The following is a 20,197-nucleotide window of genomic DNA, read 5'->3' on the forward strand; positions in this document are numbered from 1 at the left end:
CGAAACTTCCTCAAGTGGTACAAAGAGAGATGGTCATGCGTAGCAGAAGTGGCACTGAACACTGATCCACTTTACCCTCATTGCCAGTATTAGGTCCACAGAGGAGGCGACATGAGGAGCGTCAAGAATTAAGTTGATTATTTACAAGAGGTACGAAAACTATATACACAGGTCCCGGATGGGACTACTCCAGCTTGACTCTCACTCGTGCCAAGCATTTTATACTTTGTGTGTGCTATCCTGTTGATGGGGCTCCACCCCTCAGCAGACAAGCCCATACTCTACAAGACTCACAGGGAGACAAATTGGTTCGGTCCCATGAGTCCCGTGCAGGTTAGAACATCTTTATTGTTGGTTTATCTTGCATAGCTGTCCTGATAGGTTCAGGATGAAAAACTTCAATAGCATTTGTTTTTCAGCAATACTCAAGTTCTTTACTAGCAAATAACTCAATGGTTGCTGCATTTCAACATACTAGACACAGGGGCCTGAACAAAGGAAGAGTTACCGACAGAAGGAATGAGAATGGAAAAATTTTAGTAGATTTGGATATCATAGCAGACAACAAGATTGAAGCAGAAATAGAAGGAATGTCTGGGGAACAGTTAACAGATGTTTCGGATGTGACTCAAAATGTTAGTATGAATGGCAGCACGGTGGTACAGTGGTTAGCACTGCTGCCTCACAACACTGAGGACTTGGGTTCGATCCCAGCCTGGGGCACTGTCCATGTGCAGTTTGCACATTCTCCCCTTGACTGCATGGGTCTCACCTCCACAACCCAAAGATGTGCAGGGTAGATGGATTGACCACACTAAATTACCCCTTAATTGGAAAAATAATTTACAAATATTAGCATGAAATAAATTACCCAAAGCAAACAGCAGGGTTCATAGAATCTCTACAGTGCAGAAGGAGGCCACTTGGCTCATCATGTCTGCACTGACTCCCTGAAAGAGCACTCTATCCAGGCTTAATTCTTTGCCCTAGCCCTGTAATCACCTACACATCTTTGGACACTAAGGGCTGATTTAACATGGTCAATCCACCTAACCTGCATATCTTTGGAGAGTGGGATATAACTGGAATACTTGGAGGAAACCTATGCACACATGGGGAGAACGTAGATAAATGAGTGAATATCAACGTAAGGTCAGGGAGCATGAAAGTTCTATTTTTTAGGTTTGGGGATAGCATATTAAGGTCACTAAAAGTGATGATATCATGCTAAATAGCTGGAGTAAGCCACTTTATTTATAATAACAGTTTCTAGTGAGATGCTTTTACTGTAAACAAGCCTTCCATGAAAAAGGCACAAATTGAAGTGGGCATAGACTATAATAAGACAATTATTTTTGGAAAGTCAGTGTATCTGCAGTTTACCTAACTTTTACATATTCATTTACTGATGACAGCATTGCTGGCTGGGCCACCATATATTGCCCTTCCCTAGGTACCCTTGAGAAGGAGGTGGTGACTGTGTCCTTGAACCGCTGCAGTCCCAGAGGTGTAGGTATACCCACAGTGCTGTTAGGGACGGAGTTCCAGAATTTTGACCCAGCGACAGTGAAGGAACGGAGAGAGATTTCAAAGTCAGGAGCCACGTGCAAATTGGCATAGGGAGGCAAGAATAAGGGAAGTTAACACGTGGCTGAAAGAGTGGTGTGGGAAAGAGGGGTTCCTTTTCATGGGACACTGGCATCAGTTTTGGGACAGGGGGGACCTATACCGTTGGGATGGTCTCCACCTGAACCGAGCTGGGACCAGTGTTCTGGCGAAAAGAATAAATAGGGTGGTCAATAGGACTTTAAACTAAAGATTGGGGGGGAAGGGAAAGTCAGGGAACCAAGAGGTGAAGTAATCAGTGAGAAGCGTAGCTGCTTAGGAATACAAAAAAGCACGAAAAGACAAAACTCAGGAGAGGTTACGATAGTCCCCATCCCACAAAATATGACACAGTGTATGGAAAGGCTCAGTAAACTAAGGTCCACCACACTAAGAAAACAAAAAGGGACGGTCAATAGAGAATTAAAGGTGCTATATTTAAATGCGCGCAGTGTACGGAACAAGGTAGATGAGCTTGTGGCCCAGATTGTGACTGGCAGGTATGATGTGGTAGGCATCACAGAGACATGGTTGCAGGGGGTTCAGGACTGGCATTTAAACATCCAGGGATTCACAACCTATCGAAAAGACAGGGAGGTGGGCAGAGGGGACGGGGTTGCCTTGTTAATTAGGAATGAAATTAAATCAATAGCACTAAATGACATAGGGTCAGATGATGTGGAGTCTGTGTGGGTAGAGTTGAGGAACCACAAAGGCAAAAAAACCATAATGGGAGTTATGTACAGGCCTCCTAACAGTGGTCAGGACCGGGGGCACAAAATGCACCACGAAATAGAAAGTGCATGTCAGAAAGGCAAGGTCACAGTGATCATGGGGGACTTCAATATGCAGGTGGACTGGGTAAATAATGCTGCCAGTGGACCCAAGGAAAGGGAAGAATGTTTACAGGAGGGCTTTTTGGAACAGCTTGTGATGGAGCCCACGAGGGAACAGGCCATTCTGGACTTAGTGTTATGTAATGAGCCAGACTTGATTAAAGATCTTAAAGTAAGGGAGCACTTAGGAGGCAGTGATCATAATATGGTAGAATTCAATCTCCAATTTGAAAGAAAGAAGGTAGAATCAGATGTAAAGGTGTTACAGTTAAATAAAGGTAACTACAGGGGCATGAGGGAGGAACTGACGAAAATCGACTGGGAGCAGAGACTAGGGGGAAAGACAGTAGAACAGCAATGGCAGGAGTTTCTGGGAGTAATTGAGGACACAGTGCAGAGGTTCATCCCAAAGAAAAGAAAGGTTATCAGAGGGAGGATTAGGCAGCCATGGCTGACAAAGGAAGTTAGGGAATGCATCAAAGCAAAAGAGAAAGCCTATAATGTGGCAAAGAGTAGTGGGAAGTCAGAAGATTGGGAAGGCTACAAAAACAAACAGAGGATAACAAAGAGAGAAATAAGGAAAGAGAGGATCAAATATGAAGGTAGGCTAGCCAGTAACATTAGGAATGATAGTAAAAGTTTCTTTAAATACATTAAAAACAAACGGGAGGCAAAAGTTGACATTGGGCCGCTCCAAAATGACGCTGGTAATTTTGTGATGGGAGACAAGGAAATAGCTGAGGAACTAAATAAGTACTTTGCGTCAGTCTTCACAGTAGAAGACATGAGTAATATCCCAACAATTCCGGAGAGTCAGGGGGCAGAGTTGAATATGGTAGCTATCACAAAGGAGAAAGTGCTAGAGAAACTAAGAGGTCTAAAAATTGATAAATCTCCGGGCCCAGATGGACTACATCCTAGAGTTCTAAAGGAGATAGCTGAAGAAATAGTGGAGGCGTTAGTTATGATCTTTCAAAAGTCACTGGAGTCCGGGAAAGTCCCAGAGGATTGGAAAATCGCTGTTGTAACCCCCCTGTTCAAGAAGGGAACAAGGAAAAAGATGGAAAATTATAGGCCAATTAGCCTAACCTCAGTTGTTGGCAAGATTCTAGAATCCATTGTTAAGGATGAGATTTCTAAATTCTTGGAAGTGCAGGGTCAGATTAGGACAAGTCAGCATGGATTTAGTAAGGGGAGGTCGTGCCTGACAAACCTATTAGAGTTCTTTGAAGAGATAACAAATAGGTTAGACCAAGGAGAGCCAATGGATGTTATCTATCTTGACTTCCAAAAGGCCTTTGATAAGGTGCCTCACGGGAGACTGCTGAGTAAAATAAGGGCCCATGGTATTCGAGGCAAGGTACTAACATGGATTGACGATTGGCTGTCAGGCAGAAGGCAAAGAGTTGGGATAAAAGGTTCTTTTTCGGAATGGCAACCGGTGACGAGTGGTGTCCCGCAGGGTTCAGTGTTGGGGCCACAGCTGTTCTCTTTATATATTAACGATCTAGATGACGGGACTGGGGGCATTCTGGCTAAGTTTGCCGATGATACAAAGATAGGTGGAGGGGCAGGTAGTATGGAGGAGGTGGGGAGGCTGCAGAAAGATTTAGACAGTTTAGGAGAGTGGTCCAAGAAATGGCTGATGAAATTCAACGTGGGCAAGTGCGAGGTCTTGCACTTTGGAAAAAAGAATAGAGGCATGGACTATTTTCTAAACGGTGACAAAATTCATAATGCTGAAGTGCAAAGGGACTTGGGAGTCCTAGTCCAGGATTCTCTAAAGGTAAACTTGCAGGTTGAGTCCGAAATTAAGAAAGCAAATGCAATGTTGTCATTCATCTCAAGAGGCTTGGAATATAAAAGCAGGGATGTACTTCTGAAGCTTTATAAAGCATTAGTTAGGCCCCATTTAGAATACTGTGAGCAATTTTGGGCCCCACACCTCAGGAAGGACATACTGGCACTGGAGCAGGTCCAGCGGAGATCCACACGGATGATCCCAGGAATGGTAGGCCTAACATACGATGAACGTCTGAGGATCCTGGGATTATATTCATTGGAGTTTAGGAGGTTGAGGGGAGATCTAATAGAAACTTACAAGATAATGAATGGCTTAGATAGGGTGGATGTAGGGAAGTTGTTTCCATTAGCAGGGGAGACTAGGACCCGGGGGCACAGCCTTAGAATAAAAGGGAGTCACTTTAGAACAGAGGTGAGGAGAAATTTCTTCAGCCAGAGAGTGGTGGGTCTGTGGAATTCATTGCCACAGAGGGCGGTGGAGGCCGGAACGTTGAGTGTCTTTAAGACAGAAGTTGATAAATTCTTGATTTCTCGAGGAATTAAGGGCTATGGAGAGAGAGCGGGTAAATGGAGTTGAAATCAGCCATGATTGAATGGCGGAGTGGACTCGATGGGCCGAATGGCCTTACTTCCGCTCCTATGTCTTCTGGTCTTATGGTCTTATAGGATGGTGAGTGGCTTGGAGGGGCACCTCCAGGCGGTGGTGTTGCCAGGTATCTGCTGCCCTTGCCCTTCTGGATGGTAATGGTCGTGGGTTTGGAAGGTGCTGCTTCAGGTACCTTGGTAAATTCCTGCAGTGCATCTTATAAATGGTACACATGACTGGCAGCCTCTGATTGGACGAGCTGCAAACAACACAAAACTTAAATTTTATCGATCTGTATGAGAGGATGTGTTTGTGTGTGGGTGTGAGAGAGAGAGGATGAGTGTGTGTGTTTGTGTGTGGTGTGAGAAAGAGGATGAGTGTGTATGTGAGAGAGAAAGAGGATGAGTGTGTGTGAGAGAGAGGATGAGTATGTGTGTGTGTATGAGAGAGAGAGAGAGAGGATGAGTATGTGTGTGTGTATGTGTATGAGAGAGAGAGAGGATGAGTAGGTGTGTATGTGTGAGAGGATGTGTATGTCTGGATGAGAGTCCAGCATTCCAGCAGCACTCGTCATGTTTGAACCAAATGAGCAGCAACACTCCTCCCATTAATAATGACAAAAAGGTAAGATCCAAGACCGTTTTTAAGTAAGAGAACTTTTAAATTATAGTAAACGTATACATAAGGCTTGGTGGCACAGTGGTTTGTGTGCTGCCTCACAGCGCCAGGCACCTGGGTTCGATTACCAGCTTGGGTCACTGTCTGTGCGGAATTTGCACGTTTTCCCCTTGTCTGCATCGGTTTCCTCCGGGTGCTCTGGGTTCCACCAACAAGTCCCGAAAGACGTGCTTGTTCGGTGAATTGGACGTTTTGCATTCTCGCTCAGTTTACCCGAACATGCGCTGGAGTGTGGCGACTAGGAGATTTTCACAGTAACTTCATTGCAGTGTTAATTTAAGTCTACGTGTGACACTAATAAAGATTAATATAATAATTATTAGATGGAGTAAATTTGGCTCCGGTGCAAAAACTAAAAATTTAAGTGCAAGAAAAAAATAAAGAAAATCTGGAGAAAGAAATAGTGGGGTGATCAATTTGTTAGAAGTGTCAATTCATATATAATGAATTCACATTCTTAACACCTATTTTAATTTTTTTAAATTTGTTTCACGGGTTATATATCGAATCACTATTACAGGAATAAAACACTTCTGAATGCATTTGTTTCAGTATTTTAATTGGAAATATATCAAGAACTTGCAGCCCAGGAGTGTACTTTACTTTGGTCTTCTGCCGCAAACTAAAGTTTTGAAGGATTCTTCTTCCACTACCAATTCATTTTGGGTAATCAAAGTCTCTCAAAATGACCACCATCCCATTTTCTGACTGCCCATGCCAGTCAACAGAACAATTGAAAATGTATGACAGGAATTGCTTTAAAACTGCCCGATTTACGGTACTTCATGATTAATGTAAACTTTGAAAGAAGGTTTGCTGGGAGATTCTAGGAACTCAGAGTCAGATGCCCTCACCATTCGTCATGCCACCAGTGTGGCACAAATAGCAACATAGGAGCAGGAGTGGTCCATTTAGTAAAAGTAAAGTTGTCAAAATCCCAGATGACCATAGGCTGCTCTCCCCTTTGAGGGGGAGAGCTGACTGGTGGTGATTTAACCTGAGGGTCACCACACCTCAAGCAAGAGGCAAGGTTGAGAAGGCGGGGCCTCAGTCGGTACGGGAATTGAACGCGCACTGCTGGCCTTGCTCTGCATCACAGACCAGCTGTCCAGCCAACTGAGATAAACCAGTCCATTTAGTACCCCTGAGCATGTTCTACCATTTAATGAGATCATGACCTGTCTGCAACCAAATTCCATACATCTGGCAATACTCAAAGTTAGTTCTTTATCAGCGCAAAACATGTTGGACAAATGCACCATCCGCTCAATGTGAGACAGGTTTCCCCAATATCCAGTATTGGATAAGGTGAAATTTCCTTAAACTGAATATTGGGAAGACTGAAGACATTGGATGCAATTTTCTCTTCGTGCCTTCCCCAAAATCGGAAATTTCAGCCCAAGGTCAATGGACCGTTAAATGGTCTGTCAAATGTTTTGTCCTGTCCGTGACGATTCTCGTGACAGACAGGACCGGAAAATTTACTCTACTGTCTTCAGTCCCTGCCTTAAGCTTTGTTCCCTGGCCACTCATTCCATTCCTCTCCCCAGCAAATGTCTGAAGTGAAAGCAGACAATCCGTAACCTAGGTATCTGTTTTGACCCACCAGATGAGCTTCTGACCACATATCCATTCTATAACCAAGAATGCCTACTTCTACTCCCTAACATTGCCCCATTTCTGTCCATGCCTCAGATCTTAAGGCCCCTCTACTTGACTATTCCAATACTCTCTTGTTCTAGCGTTCCCCAAAAGAGGAAACATCCGCTCTCCATCTACTTTGTCAATACATTTTATCATCTTGTCTACCTCAATTACATTTCCTCTCAGATTTATTTTTGCCTGAATCCACAATTTCATCTTTAAATAATTCCATCCCGTTCAAGTGCTTCAAGGACTACTGCAGTGCAATTTTCCTCCCACTGTACCGTCATCTTTCCCAAGAAGTAAGATCAATCCTGAAAATTTCCGGATGGCCATGTTAATCTTCACATGCTCGAGATGGACCATTTGAGCATCCCCAGCTAGGGAGGTTACTATCTACCAGCTATTTCACTTCATCTTGGTGCCTACAGAAATTTCTAGTCATTCAGCTTCTGCTTTTTGCACAGAAACTGGCTCAGATATTCCAAAAGCGCTGAATGCTAGAGGTGAGGTGAGAGTGGCTGCCCTTGACATCAAGGCAGCATTTGACCAAGTATGGCATCAAAGAATCCTTGCAAAACTGGAGTCAATGGGAATCAGGGGGGAAACTCTCCGCTGGTTGGAGTCATACCTGCCGCAAAGGGTGATGATTGTGGTGATTGGAGGTCAATCATCGTGTCCTAGGCCCACAATCTTCAGCTGCTTCATCAATGACCTCCCTTCCATCATAAGGTCAGAAGTGGGGATGTTTGCGGATGACTGCACAATGTTCAGCACCATTTGTGACTCCTCAGATAATGAAATAGTCCATGCCCAAATGCTGCAAGACCTGGACAATACCCAGGCTTGGGCTGACAAGTGGCAAGTTACATTTTCACCAGACAAGTGCCAGGCAATGACCATCTCCTACAAGAGAGGATCTAACCAGCGACCCATAATATTCAATGGTATTACCATTGCTGAATCCTCCACAATCAACATCCTGGGGCTTACCATTGATCAGAAACTGAACTGGACTAGCCATTTTAATACTGTGGCAGGGCAGGTCCAGGGCTAGCAATCCTACAGCGAGGAACTCAACTCCTGATCCCCCAAAGCCTGTCCACCATTTACAAGGCACAAGCCAGGAGTGTAATGCAATACTCTCCACTTGCCTGGATGAGTGCAGCTCCAACAACACTCAAGAAGCTCGACACCATCCAGAACAAAGCAGCCCGCTTGATTACTCCCCCTTCCACAAACATTCAAACCCTCCACTACCAACGAACAGTGGCAGCCATGTGTCCATCTACAAGATGCACTGAGGTCACTCACCAAGGTTCCTTAGTAAGGACCTTCCAAACCCACGACCAGTAACATCTAGAAGGACAAGAGCAGCAGATACCTGGGAACCCCACCACCAGGAGGTCCCCCTTCAAGTCACTCACCACCCTACCTTGGAAATACATTGCTGTTCCTTCACTGTTGCTGGGGCGACATCCTGGAACACTCTCCCTAACAGCACAGTGGATGTACATACACTTCAAAGACTGCAGCAGTTTAAGAAGGCAACTCAACACCACTTTCTTAAGGGCAACTAGGGATGGGCAATAAGTGCTTCCCTAACCTGCGACGCCCATGCCCCATAAATGAATAAAAAAGTACAGTTTGAAAAAGGCCACAGCACACCAGTTATATCCACCACACATAATACCCAATCTCCATTACCTTTATTCTTTGTCACACAAACTGCTTCAGATTTTTTTTCAATATTGTAATCATCCGTATCAAATACTTGTTTATAGAGTATTGAAAATATCTCATATTCATGTTCCAGATTCTTCATCACCAATGCGTCATCACAAGGAAGGTTATTCAAGTTGCATTTTCTTTTTACATGATTTTCTCTTGTACAGAAACAGGCTGATGGTTTAAGTGATTATGATCACTTAGAAGATGAAGATAACTGAGATAGGACCCACAATCAGATATAAATCTAAATTCCTCCATGGTCACTCCGATGCTCTTGGATTTTGCTTCCATTGAAGCAACAAAGCAGCTCTGTTGGGATTCCACCTCATGGAGAGGGGACAGGAAATTCTGGCGAGGAGCTCAGGGTGGATCTACTAGAGTATGACAAGGGAAGTTCACAAAAAGGTTTGCCCAGTACAATTCCTCATAAGGCCTGGCAGTATGCAATAAAGGTAGGAGCACACACAGGTTCTATTACAGGCCAAGTATTGGCCACAGAATGCAGTTCTGAGCAGGTAATCAAATTTCATTTGGGGCAGATACTGCAGATCATACTTGATGTGTCAAGTAAGTTGGTTCAACGTTGACTGCAACTGGATGCAGTGAAACTAGAAACAGGCTTCTGACACAGGAGATGGTCCAACTGTTTTATTGAACTTCCTGATTGCTGTACATAGTTGACACTCTATCAATCTAACTGATAACCTCCTACTGGCTTGACCAGACTAACTCTTTACCTCATGGTGATAGTGCTCACTGGCTTGTGCACTCTCACTATCTCAGTAGCTGTGTCCTGTAGAGAGAGGGAGAGTCTTAATGCCCTGTGTGCTTTATAGTGGTGGTGTCCTGTCTGGTGATTGGTTGTTATGTGTTGTGTGTGTTCATTGGTTATCCTGTGTGTCAATCACTGCCTGTCTGCATCTCATTATATACATGAGTGGATATTATGACATCTCCCCTTTTTGAAGTAAATTTTGGAACGTGGTGATATATATACATGCATGATTATATACAAGTGGTGAGTGAATGGACATATGTACATGGGAAGGTGTCTATCGTGCAGATACAGAGCAAACTGAACAAAATTTACAAGATTTAAGTCTATAGATTCAGTCATTGTGGCGGGCGACAAATTCTTATTGATCGCCTCAGAGGTGGAGGGGGGGACGCCGGCACTTGGACAGGCGGGATTGCTGCCATGTCGGTGGCCTCATGGAGAGGCAGGATCGCTGCCAGATCGGTGTCCTTGTGTTGCGAGATATCCGGAGGAGGCATGATGACATGCGGAGAAGTGCGGCCAAGCGGTGGGCAGGGAACCTTTCGTAGTGCCCTCCTGTTGCGCCATAGAATGGAGCCATCAGCCATTTGGACAATGAAGGACCTGGGGGCAGCCTGCCTGACAACAATAGCTGGGGCTGACCAACCTCCCTCAGGCAACTGGACACGAACAACATCGGCTGGAGCCAGCGCAGGTAGATCCTTGGCATGAGCATCATACGTGATCTTCTGCTGGTCCCTGGATCGCTGCACTTTCTGCAGCACCATGAGGCGGTCAAGGTCTGGAACATGGATGGCTGGAACAGTCGTCCTCAGGTTGCGGTTCATGAGCAGCTGCACCGGAGACAAACCAGTCGACAGAGGGATTGCCCTGTATGCCAACAGCGCCAGGTTGAAGTCCGAGGCTGAGTCTGCAGCCTTGCACAACAACCGCTTGACAATATGGACCCCTTTTTTGGCCTTCCTGTTTGATTGCGGACTGGATGTGATGCGACTGAAGTGGTCGGATCATGCAAAGTCGGACCACTCTTGGCTGTAGAAACATGGGCCGTTGTCACTCATTACTGTGAGTGGTATGCCGTGCAGGCAAACTACTCTTTGCAGGCTATAATCACTGACTTGGACGCGAGGTCCGACAGTTTCACCACTTCCAGGTAGCTGGAGAAGTAGTCGACCAAGAGCACGTAATCACGCCCATTTGCGTGAAAGAGGTCTATCCCCACCTTGGACCACGGAGAAGTCACGATCTCGTGCTGTTGCAGTGTTTCCTTGGGCTGAGCTGGTTGAAACTTCTGGCATGTTGTGCAGTTGAGGACCGTGCTGGCAATGTCCTGGCTGATGGCAGCCAGTAGTCTGCCTGCCGAGCTCTGTGTTGACATTTTTCGACCCCGAGGTGACACTCATGGATCTGTCTGAGCACCATGGCTTGCATGCTTTGGGGAATGACGATTCTATCTAGTTTAAGAAGGATCCCCTCGACAACCGATAACTCGTCCTTAACATTGAAGAGCTGGGGGCACTGCCCCTTTTGCCAGCCATAGGCAAGGTGTTGCATCACACGCTGCAGTAGAGGATCTTTGGCAGTTTCTTCGCGTATCTGGACAACTCGTTCATCAGTGGCTGGGAGGTTGCTGGCACACAACTGCACCTGTACCTCGATGTGGCGAATGAAGTCGCCCGGTTCACATGGCACAGTGATGGATCGAGATAGGGCATCCGCGACGATCAGCTCCTTGCCCGGTGTATAGACGAGTTCGAAGTCATATCAGCGGAGACGAAGAAGAATTCGCTGCAGCCGAGGTGTCACGTCATTTAAATCCATCTGGATTATGTGGACTAAAGGCCTGTGGTCTGTTTCCACCGTGAACTTCGGCAGACCGTATACGTAGTCATGAAACTTGACTATTCCTGTCAGGAGACCCAGACACTCCTTTTCGATCTGGGCATACCGTTGTTCGGTCGGAGTCATGGCCCTGGAGGCATATGCCACTGGAGCCCAGGACGAGGAATCGTCTCGCTGGAGGAGCACCGCCCCAATGCCATCCTGGCTTGCATCTGTGGATATCTTGGTATCCTTGGTTGGGTCAAAAAACGCCAGTACTGGGCCTGTGGTGAGCTTCACCTTCAGCTCAAGCCACTCCGCTTGACGTGCGGGAAGCCACTGGAATACTGTCGACTTTTTAACGAGATGCCAGAGGGCCGTGGTATGGGATGCAATGTTGGGAATGAATTTTCCGAGAAAATTTACCATCCCGAGGAAGCGGAAGACCGCCTTTTTGTCCTCTGGTGTCTTCATGGCATTGATTGCCAGCACCTTGTCGCTGTCAGTTTGCACACCTTGCTGTGAAATGTGGTCACCTAAAAACTTGATAGCGGACCGCCCAAACGAGCATTTGGCCCTGTTGAGCTGGAGGCCATTTTGATGAATCCTCTGGAAAACCTGTTTGAGCCAAGCAATATGATCTTCGGGCGTCGTGGACCAGATGATCACGTCGTCCACATAGACTCGCACCCCCTCTATGCCCTCCACTATGCGATGAAATACTTCGGAAGCTGATATGATACCAAAAGGCATGCGGTTGTAGCAATACCTGCCGAACGGAGAGTTAAAAGTGCACAGCTTCCGACTGGACTTGTTCAGCTGAATTTGCCAGAAGCCATGGGAGGTGTCCAGCTTGGTAAAGAATTTGGCGTGAGCCATCTCACAGGTCAATTCTTCACGCTTCGGGATCGGGTAATGCTCTCGCATGATGTTGCGATTCAGGTCTTTGGGATCAATGCAAATGCGGAGTTCGCCAGAGGGTTTCTTGACGCAGACCATGGAGCTGATCCAGTCTGTGGGTTCCGTGACCTTTGAGATGATGCCCTGGTCTTGGAGCTCTCGTAGCTGCGTTTTCAGATGATCCGTGAGAGGAGCCGGCACCCGGCGTGGTGCATGGATGAATGGGGTGGCATTCGGCTTGAACAGTATCTTGTAGCGATATGGGAGCGTGCCCAACCCATCAAACACACTGTGGTATTGTGTGAGAATGTTGTCTATCTCAGCCTGGAGATTCGCATTGGGCGAATTGGGCAAGGCCGTTGCCGGTGTCGAGGACATGGCATGAACTCGCTGTACCAGATTTAGGAGTTTGCATGCGCGAGCGCCGAGCAGGGATGCCTTGTCAGGCCGGACGATCTCGAATCTCAACGTTGCCTTGATTTCCTTGTGAGAGACACCTAGCTGACATGACCCACTGGCAGCTATGGCATTACCATTGTCGTCAAGGAGCTGGCAGGCTGGTGGAAGAATGCTAGGTTGGTGTCGGTTGCTGTTGAGGTCCGACTGTGATATGAGGTTCACAGACTCCCCAGTGTCCAATTTAAATCGGATGCGAGACTGGTTGACCGTGATGATGGCACACCATTCATCGTCAGGATCCACACTGAGGATCAAAAGGCGGTTGGCAGGCATGGTAGAGACCCACTCACATGTGGTGATGATGCCCACCCGATATGGAGACTCGAGGCAGTCAGCATCGGGGTCCGTTGGGCTGTCTGGATCAGAATCCTGCATGCTTTGTCGTACGCAATGGGCACATCTGCGCTGCAGCTGGGATCGCTGGCTGTTGTTCGGTGGAGCAGACCTGCAGAAGGCCGCGTAGTGGCCAGGATTTCCACACTGTAGACATCGCCTGCCTTTGGCTGGACATTGCCGCTTTAAATGGGCAGAGCCACAATTCGGACACATCATGACGCTGACGTCAGCACATTCTGTGCGCCATCGCGCAGTGCGGTCGGCTGACATTTGTGCATGCGCCTCAGGGTCTTCGGCCTCGTCGTCCACCCAGTCATGGCGCGCATGCGTGGGGACCCGAGAAAAGCGCATGAAACGGCCACTCTCCTCGATGCTCAGGCCTTGCATTTTCTCTATGGTCTGCACCCTTTCTGCCTCGTGGGAGGCCAGTTTTGCAGTTTCTGCCGCCCTGATGCGGGAGTAGTGATTTCTGGCATGCTCATGGCCAACGCACGTCTCGATGGCGACGGAGAGGGTCAACTGTTTGATTTTGAGGAGCTGCTCCCGCAGGGAGTCGGACTGGACCCCGAAAACGATCTGATCCCGGATCATGGAGTCAGTCGTCGAGTCATAATTACATGACTGCGCGAGGATGCGGAGATGGGTCAAGAAGGACTGAAAAGGTTCATCCATACCCTGAAGCCTCTGTTGGAAGATGAACCATTCAAAGCTCTCATTCACCTTAATGTCGCAGTGGCTGTCGAATTTCAGCAGAACTGTCTTGAACTTTGTCCTGGCTTCCGATGCTGCCTTGAGGTCGGAGGCCTCGATGTACAGGAGGAACTTTTGTTTGAAGACTTTCCAGTTGGCGCCGAGGTTGCCGGAGATCCGGAGTTGCGAAGGAGGCTGGATCCTTTCCATGCCGCTGGATGGCTGCTTGCTGGTCATTGCAGATGCACTCGAGGTAGGTTCATTAGGATTAAAAGCACTCTGGTACCATGATGTGTTAAGTAAGTTGGTTCAACGTTGACTGCAACTGGATGCAGTGAAACCAGAAAATCTTCTGACACAGGAGATGGTCCAACACTGTTTTATTGAACTTCCTGATTGCTGGACATAGTCTGCTGTGAGTTGACACTCAATCTAACTGATAACCTCCTACTGGCTTGACCAGACTAACTCTTTACCTCATGGTGATAGTGCTCACTGGCTTGTGCACTCTCACTATCTCAGTAGCTGTGTCCTGTAGAGAGAGGGAGAGTCTTAATGCCCTGTGTGCTTTATAGTGGTGGTGTCCTGTCTGGTGATTGGTTGTTATGTATTGTGTGTGTTCATTGGTTATCCTGTGTGTCAATCACTGCCTGCCTGCATCTCATTATATACATGAGTGGATATTATGACAATATTAATGACTCATCCTCACGATTTGGGAAGGGGTAGGTGTGTTCTGCTTTACCATGTTGGCACCAGCAGAAATGCCAACTGGAAATTTAGTTCCTGTATCTTTTAAGGAGTTACAAATTGCATAAACAGTCCAACTTAAACTCTGAGTCATGCAACTCAATTTGTTGATCCCATTGTAATGGTCTGCACTTATTCAAAGTATGTGTCATTATTCATCATTTGCTTTTCCCCAGAACATTAAATGATCAGTCAAAGTAATATTTAATGGATGAAATGGAGATGCAAAGCACTTCATAAATTGAGACTCTCCCTTATTGCCTCTTATCAAGCCCCCTACACTCTCATGAGTCATATAACAACAATTACTGAGTTAACTTTATTCAAATACAAATTAAAATGTACCTGGAGGGTTTCAAAGTCTGAGTCAGTTTAATTCTTCCCTGCACATAAAGTGAGATAGTTGGTTTAATGTTCCAACTCCTCCCTAAATCCCTACTGTGCATCTTCTCAAGTCCCACAATTTTTGTGGAGTCGAGCCAGTTTTACAAGGAGCCTTGGTTCACAGTCCTACTGAGAAGCATGAACCATAGTCTGGATGACGGTGCCTTTTGAAAGGCAAGTCAAAAGGTTGTAACCATGCCCCATTGCCAACCTATGTCCCACCACCCACCCCCATGACTCCTCATAAACTCCATGCCAACATCTGCAACTCCACCAACTCCCTCATATCCTCCATGCCAATCTATGGCACTTCCATAGTTCAGCTGCCTGACAATAACAGCAGCATGTTTGGAAAAGCTTTTAAAAAATGAATTGTTAGAACATAGAATTTACAGTGCCGAAGGAGGCCAATCGGCCCATCGAGTCTGCACTGGCCCTTGGAAAGAGCACCCCACTTAAGCCCCACACCTCCACCCTATCCCCCAAACCCAGTAACCCCACCCAACCTTTTTGGACACTAAGGGCAATTTAGCATGGCCAATCCACCTAATCTGCACATCTTTGGACTGTGGGAGGAAACCGGAGCACCCGGAGGAACCCACACAGACATGGGGAGAACGTGCAGCCTCCGCACAGACAGTGACCCAAGCCGGGAATCGAACCTGGGACCCTGGCGCTGTGAAGCAACTGTGCTAACCACTATGCTACCGTGCTGCCGTGTTAATTGATAGCTTCCTACTTTCTGAAAGGAACAGCTATTACTACAGCCAGGTAGAAATATCAATCATCCAGATTTTTAAAGTTTCAACAGCAGAAACTAAAAGCAGTTGACACCTCTTGAAAAATTGAAAAAAATAGGTTACAGAGAAAGAGATGCCAATCAAGCAATGTTTTCTGTTGGATGCAGCTGTGTCAACAGGCTAATGGATGTCTGGGCTATCAACCAAGAATGCACAATGAGGCTTAGAGGGTGGGAAGAGTGGCATTGGTTGACATGGAGGGCACGTGGGGATATGGGGGTAATAGGGGGGCATGAGTTGACATGGATTGGGCATGGTAAATCTGTCTGTGGGCAGGGGATGAGGGGTGAGAGCTGGAGGGATGTTTTTGGTTCAATGTTTTACTACGACTGGGACACAGTCCGGAGCACTGGCCTCTTAAATAGCCTGCCTTGACACCTCCAAAATATTTGAGGGGACAGTTGCTCCATCTCCAGTTATCACCGCCTTCCCACCCCAAATGAAAATCCCACCTTTGCAGGCATTTTATCCTGAGGTAGGCACGCCAAGCCAGGAGGTTTCCTGACATCTGCTACTCGCCTCGAGAATGAAAATACAGCCAATCACCTTGAAAGTTCTGGGTTTATCCATGATTGCCACTTTGGTTCTCATGATTGGTTGCATTTGTGATTCCATATGCATCATCCATTCCCTCTTTCTCCTCCCTATAATCCTACTGTGATCAAATTTAAACAGTTTGCATGGTTTTCAGTTCAAACCTTGACGCGTCAAAAGAATGGGAGCTCTGAGGTTTCCCCCGTCACTATTTTTCCCTCCACGTTTGAGCACCAACATGTCAATGCTTCCCAATTTTTCAGAACTTCTATTTTACATTTTTCAATCCCAGTGGCAACTTTTCAACCTTTTATCAGAAGAGGGGAGAAAAGGATAGAAAGTTTGGGGAAAAAGAAACTGAGCACCAGAGCCCTCATGGATTGCATAATTCAGTTTTTACATGAAGAATAACCTGCCATAAACTTCTATTTTTAAAAAAATGTATTTTATTACAAACATGTATCAAAACAGGTTATAACAAATAAACACCCCAGTAAGCATACTTCCCAGCAATCAACTATACAGTTTGGTCAAATTTTTTCCCCTTTTTAGCCCCCCCTCCTCCACGACGAACAGCTCCTCAAACACGGTCACAAATATCCCCCACCTTTTCTCAAACCCTTCTGCAGAGCCCCTTAGCCAAGTCGTACAGATCACCCAACCAAAAAGCTACTCCCGGTGGCAATACTGACCGCCACTCCAGTAAAATTCGCCGAAGTGCAAACAGAGAGGCGAAGGCCACGACATCGGCCTTCGTCCTCTCCATGAATTCCAGCTTCTCTGAAACCCCAAATATTGGCACCAAAGGGCCGAGTCCACCTCCCCCCTCCCCCACTATCCTGGCTTGGACCGCGAACACTCCCATCCAGAATCTTCTCAATTTTTCGCAACCCCAAATCATGTGCGCGTGATTCGCTGGCCCCTGCCCACATCACTCACACTCATCTGCTATCCCCTGGAAGAACCCACTTATTCTCGCCTGAGTCATCTGCACCCTGTGTACCACCTTAAACTGTAACAGACTCATTGTTGCACAAGAGGAGGCCCCGTTTACCCTACGCAGTGCCTCACTCCATACTCCCAAATTGAAATCCCCTCCCAACTCCCCATCACATTTCTCCTTGATCTTCACCAGCTGCTCGGCTCCCTGCTCCTCTAGCCACTTCATAGAATTTACAGTGCAGGAGGAGGCTATTCAGCCCGTCGAGTCTGTACCAGCTCTTGGAAAGAGCACCCTACCCAAGGTCAACACCCCCACCCTATCCCCATAACCCAGTAACCCCACCCAACACTAAGGGCAATTTTGGACACTAAGGGCAATTTATCATGGCCAATCCACCTAACCTGCACATCGTTGGACTGTGGGAGGAAACCGGAGCACCCGGAGGAAACCCACGCACACACGGGGAGGATGTGCAGACTCCACACAGACAGTGACCCAAGCTGGAATTGAACCTGGGACCTGGAGCTGTGAAGCAATTGTGCTATCCACAATGCTACCGTGCTGCACTTGTATATATCCCCAATTCTTCCCTCCCCTTCCATGTCTGGAAACAGCAGTCACTCCAGCAGGGTGTATCCCGGCAACCTGGGGAACCCCCTCCAGACCTTTCGCGCAAAGTCCCTATCCTGCAGATACCTGAACTCACTCCTCTTCGGCAGCTCGACCCTCTCCCTTGGCTCTTCCAGACTCACACCCCCTTCCTCCAAATATTGATCCCTCACCTTCACCAGCCCCACATCCCTCCACCTCCTGTACACACTATCTATCCCCACCACCTGGTTCAAACCCATGATTCGCGCACAGCGACGTTAACACCAACATCCTTTCCATCCTAAAATGCCTCCTCAACTGATTCCATATCTTCACTGTGGATTGCACCACCAGGCTCCCCTAGTACCTACTCGGAGCCATTGGCAATGCTGCCATCACAGCCATAAACTTTTAACCTCTACCAGTCCAGCATGATATTGATCCAGTTCCCAGTTCTAAAACCCCCATGATAGATAAAGCAGAATGCTTAATCTTTGGCAAAAATTACCTTCAGCAAAGGACAAAATGATGTGCATTGCATATTAAAAAAATCTCATTGTGTGTTGAATTTGAATGATAAACCTATTGAGCTGTACTTTTTAACCAATGCAAAAGGTTTTTTTGCCTCTTAGTGTTGAAGGGTTAACATCTGATTGACTAGTTAAACATCAGAGTGCAACAATTAAAACATCCTTCAAGTTTTGTGCATTGGTTAGCATAATAAAATTATCCGCTTTAGCCTTGCAAACAAATTAAGTGCATCACTGTTCTGAGATGCCAGATGCAAGATAATATTAAGTAGCCTTTTTGTAAACCTCAAATTATCCCCCTTGATAAATCTACATATTAATTTCTCATTACTTTCACATCAGAGGACAATTGGAGTAATTTGCTTTTGATCATCATACGCTGGCACTGAATTCTAATTTTTAGCCTATGCAGATTGTGACTTTATTCGTGACAATAAATCATCAATCATGCCTTTTTATTCCTCCCAGTGTACCCAAATGCCGTTCCCCCCCCCCCCCCCCCGAAATACTTTTGCACTATTTGTTGGTCTCTCTTTTTAATGTAATTCACACTAGCTAATTACAGAATTCAACTTCAATTGTTGCGATTTATAATTTCCCAAGATGTTGTGTTGCTTTTATTTGATGGAAAGCATCACACACAACATTGTTCACAAGCTTGCAATACTAAGAAAATCAATGTGATGTGAGATTGTTCTGAGAAAACACATGGTATTATTGCATTTCTAAATCAGGACTCTTCACTTGTAGGGATAGTCTAAATCATACTTGCTGTATGTTTACTTGTTACGGTTACCCACTTTGAGAATACTTTCAGGGATTTAAATGTTTTTCTGGATAAAAGGTTGCATTATACAATCTGGTAATGTCCCCTATAAAACAAGTGCACAGCAGAAAGTACAAATGAATCTGGTATTTAAAGAAATTCAGGACAAACTAAAGAGCAACTTTTACTCAATCGTACCCTTTGCAATGATTCATACTGACTCTGGATGTCCTGTGGTGCAGTGGAAGCATCCCTCCCTCTAAGCCAGAAGCTCTGGGTTCAAGTCTCACTCCAGGACTTGATGGTCAGGGAAGGGATATTCTTAATGTGGCCAAACATGTTGATAATCAAACTGGAAATGGCTTATGGCAGGCAATAAGAGTGGGAGAGTCTCCTGGCCTGTCACAACCTGCTTAAGGTAATGGCAAACCACTTTGCCAAACATGGTCATGGACTTGAAAGTCTATGATTGCCATTAGGTTATGGTACTTGAAGAGAGAGAGTGAGAGAGTGAAAATTAAGATTTTGTCAAGATTCTCTTAAATTAGGGTTTCCTAGTGAAATGTTTAAATAGTATTTAACTTTTACATTTAAAGTCAGAAAATAAGTACAGATTTTAAATATTTTGCTGAATATTTGATGGTTACTAAGCATTTAGTCGTGTAGCTTCAGGGAGGTAGAGCTATTTATGTCAAGTGCATGCTAATGCAATTTACCATACTATTCTCTTAGCTAGAACGAAGGCACAACTGATTACTATAACAATGTGAAAGCTTCATTTTTGTAATAGTGATGTTAAAGGTTAAACTGCAACATTAATGCTATTAGTTAATAACTGCAGCATATTATTATCTTTTTAATGGATTCAAATTAAATGTTGATAACATTTTAAAATGTGTTATCTGTATGCAATTCTTTGCAGGAGGGGATATGGACAACAGGAGGTAAGAGTCCCCTGTATATTTTTGCTGATGATTCATCTTCTTGCATGTCTTATTACTTCAGATAACTGATGTTTAAAACTCATCTGAA

The 20,197-nt window shown here is 45.8% G+C and overlaps 1 protein-coding gene across 1 annotated transcript in view; it reads left to right on the forward strand.

Annotated features, from left to right (window-relative positions):
* pcdh15b (protocadherin-related 15b) overlaps window positions 1-20,197 on the forward strand; it is a 2,356,722-nt gene that overhangs the window by 2,317,849 nt on the left and 18,676 nt on the right. The window contains exon 39 of the mRNA XM_072478931.1: window positions 20,088-20,109. Within this exon, the coding sequence (XP_072335032.1) occupies window positions 20,088-20,109 (22 nt within the window). The remainder of the gene's footprint in view (window positions 1-20,087; window positions 20,110-20,197) is intronic.

This window comes from Scyliorhinus torazame, chromosome 16 (genome assembly GCF_047496885.1).
Source record: "Scyliorhinus torazame isolate Kashiwa2021f chromosome 16, sScyTor2.1, whole genome shotgun sequence".
In the NCBI taxonomy this organism is placed as follows: domain Eukaryota; kingdom Metazoa; phylum Chordata; class Chondrichthyes; order Carcharhiniformes; family Scyliorhinidae; genus Scyliorhinus; species Scyliorhinus torazame.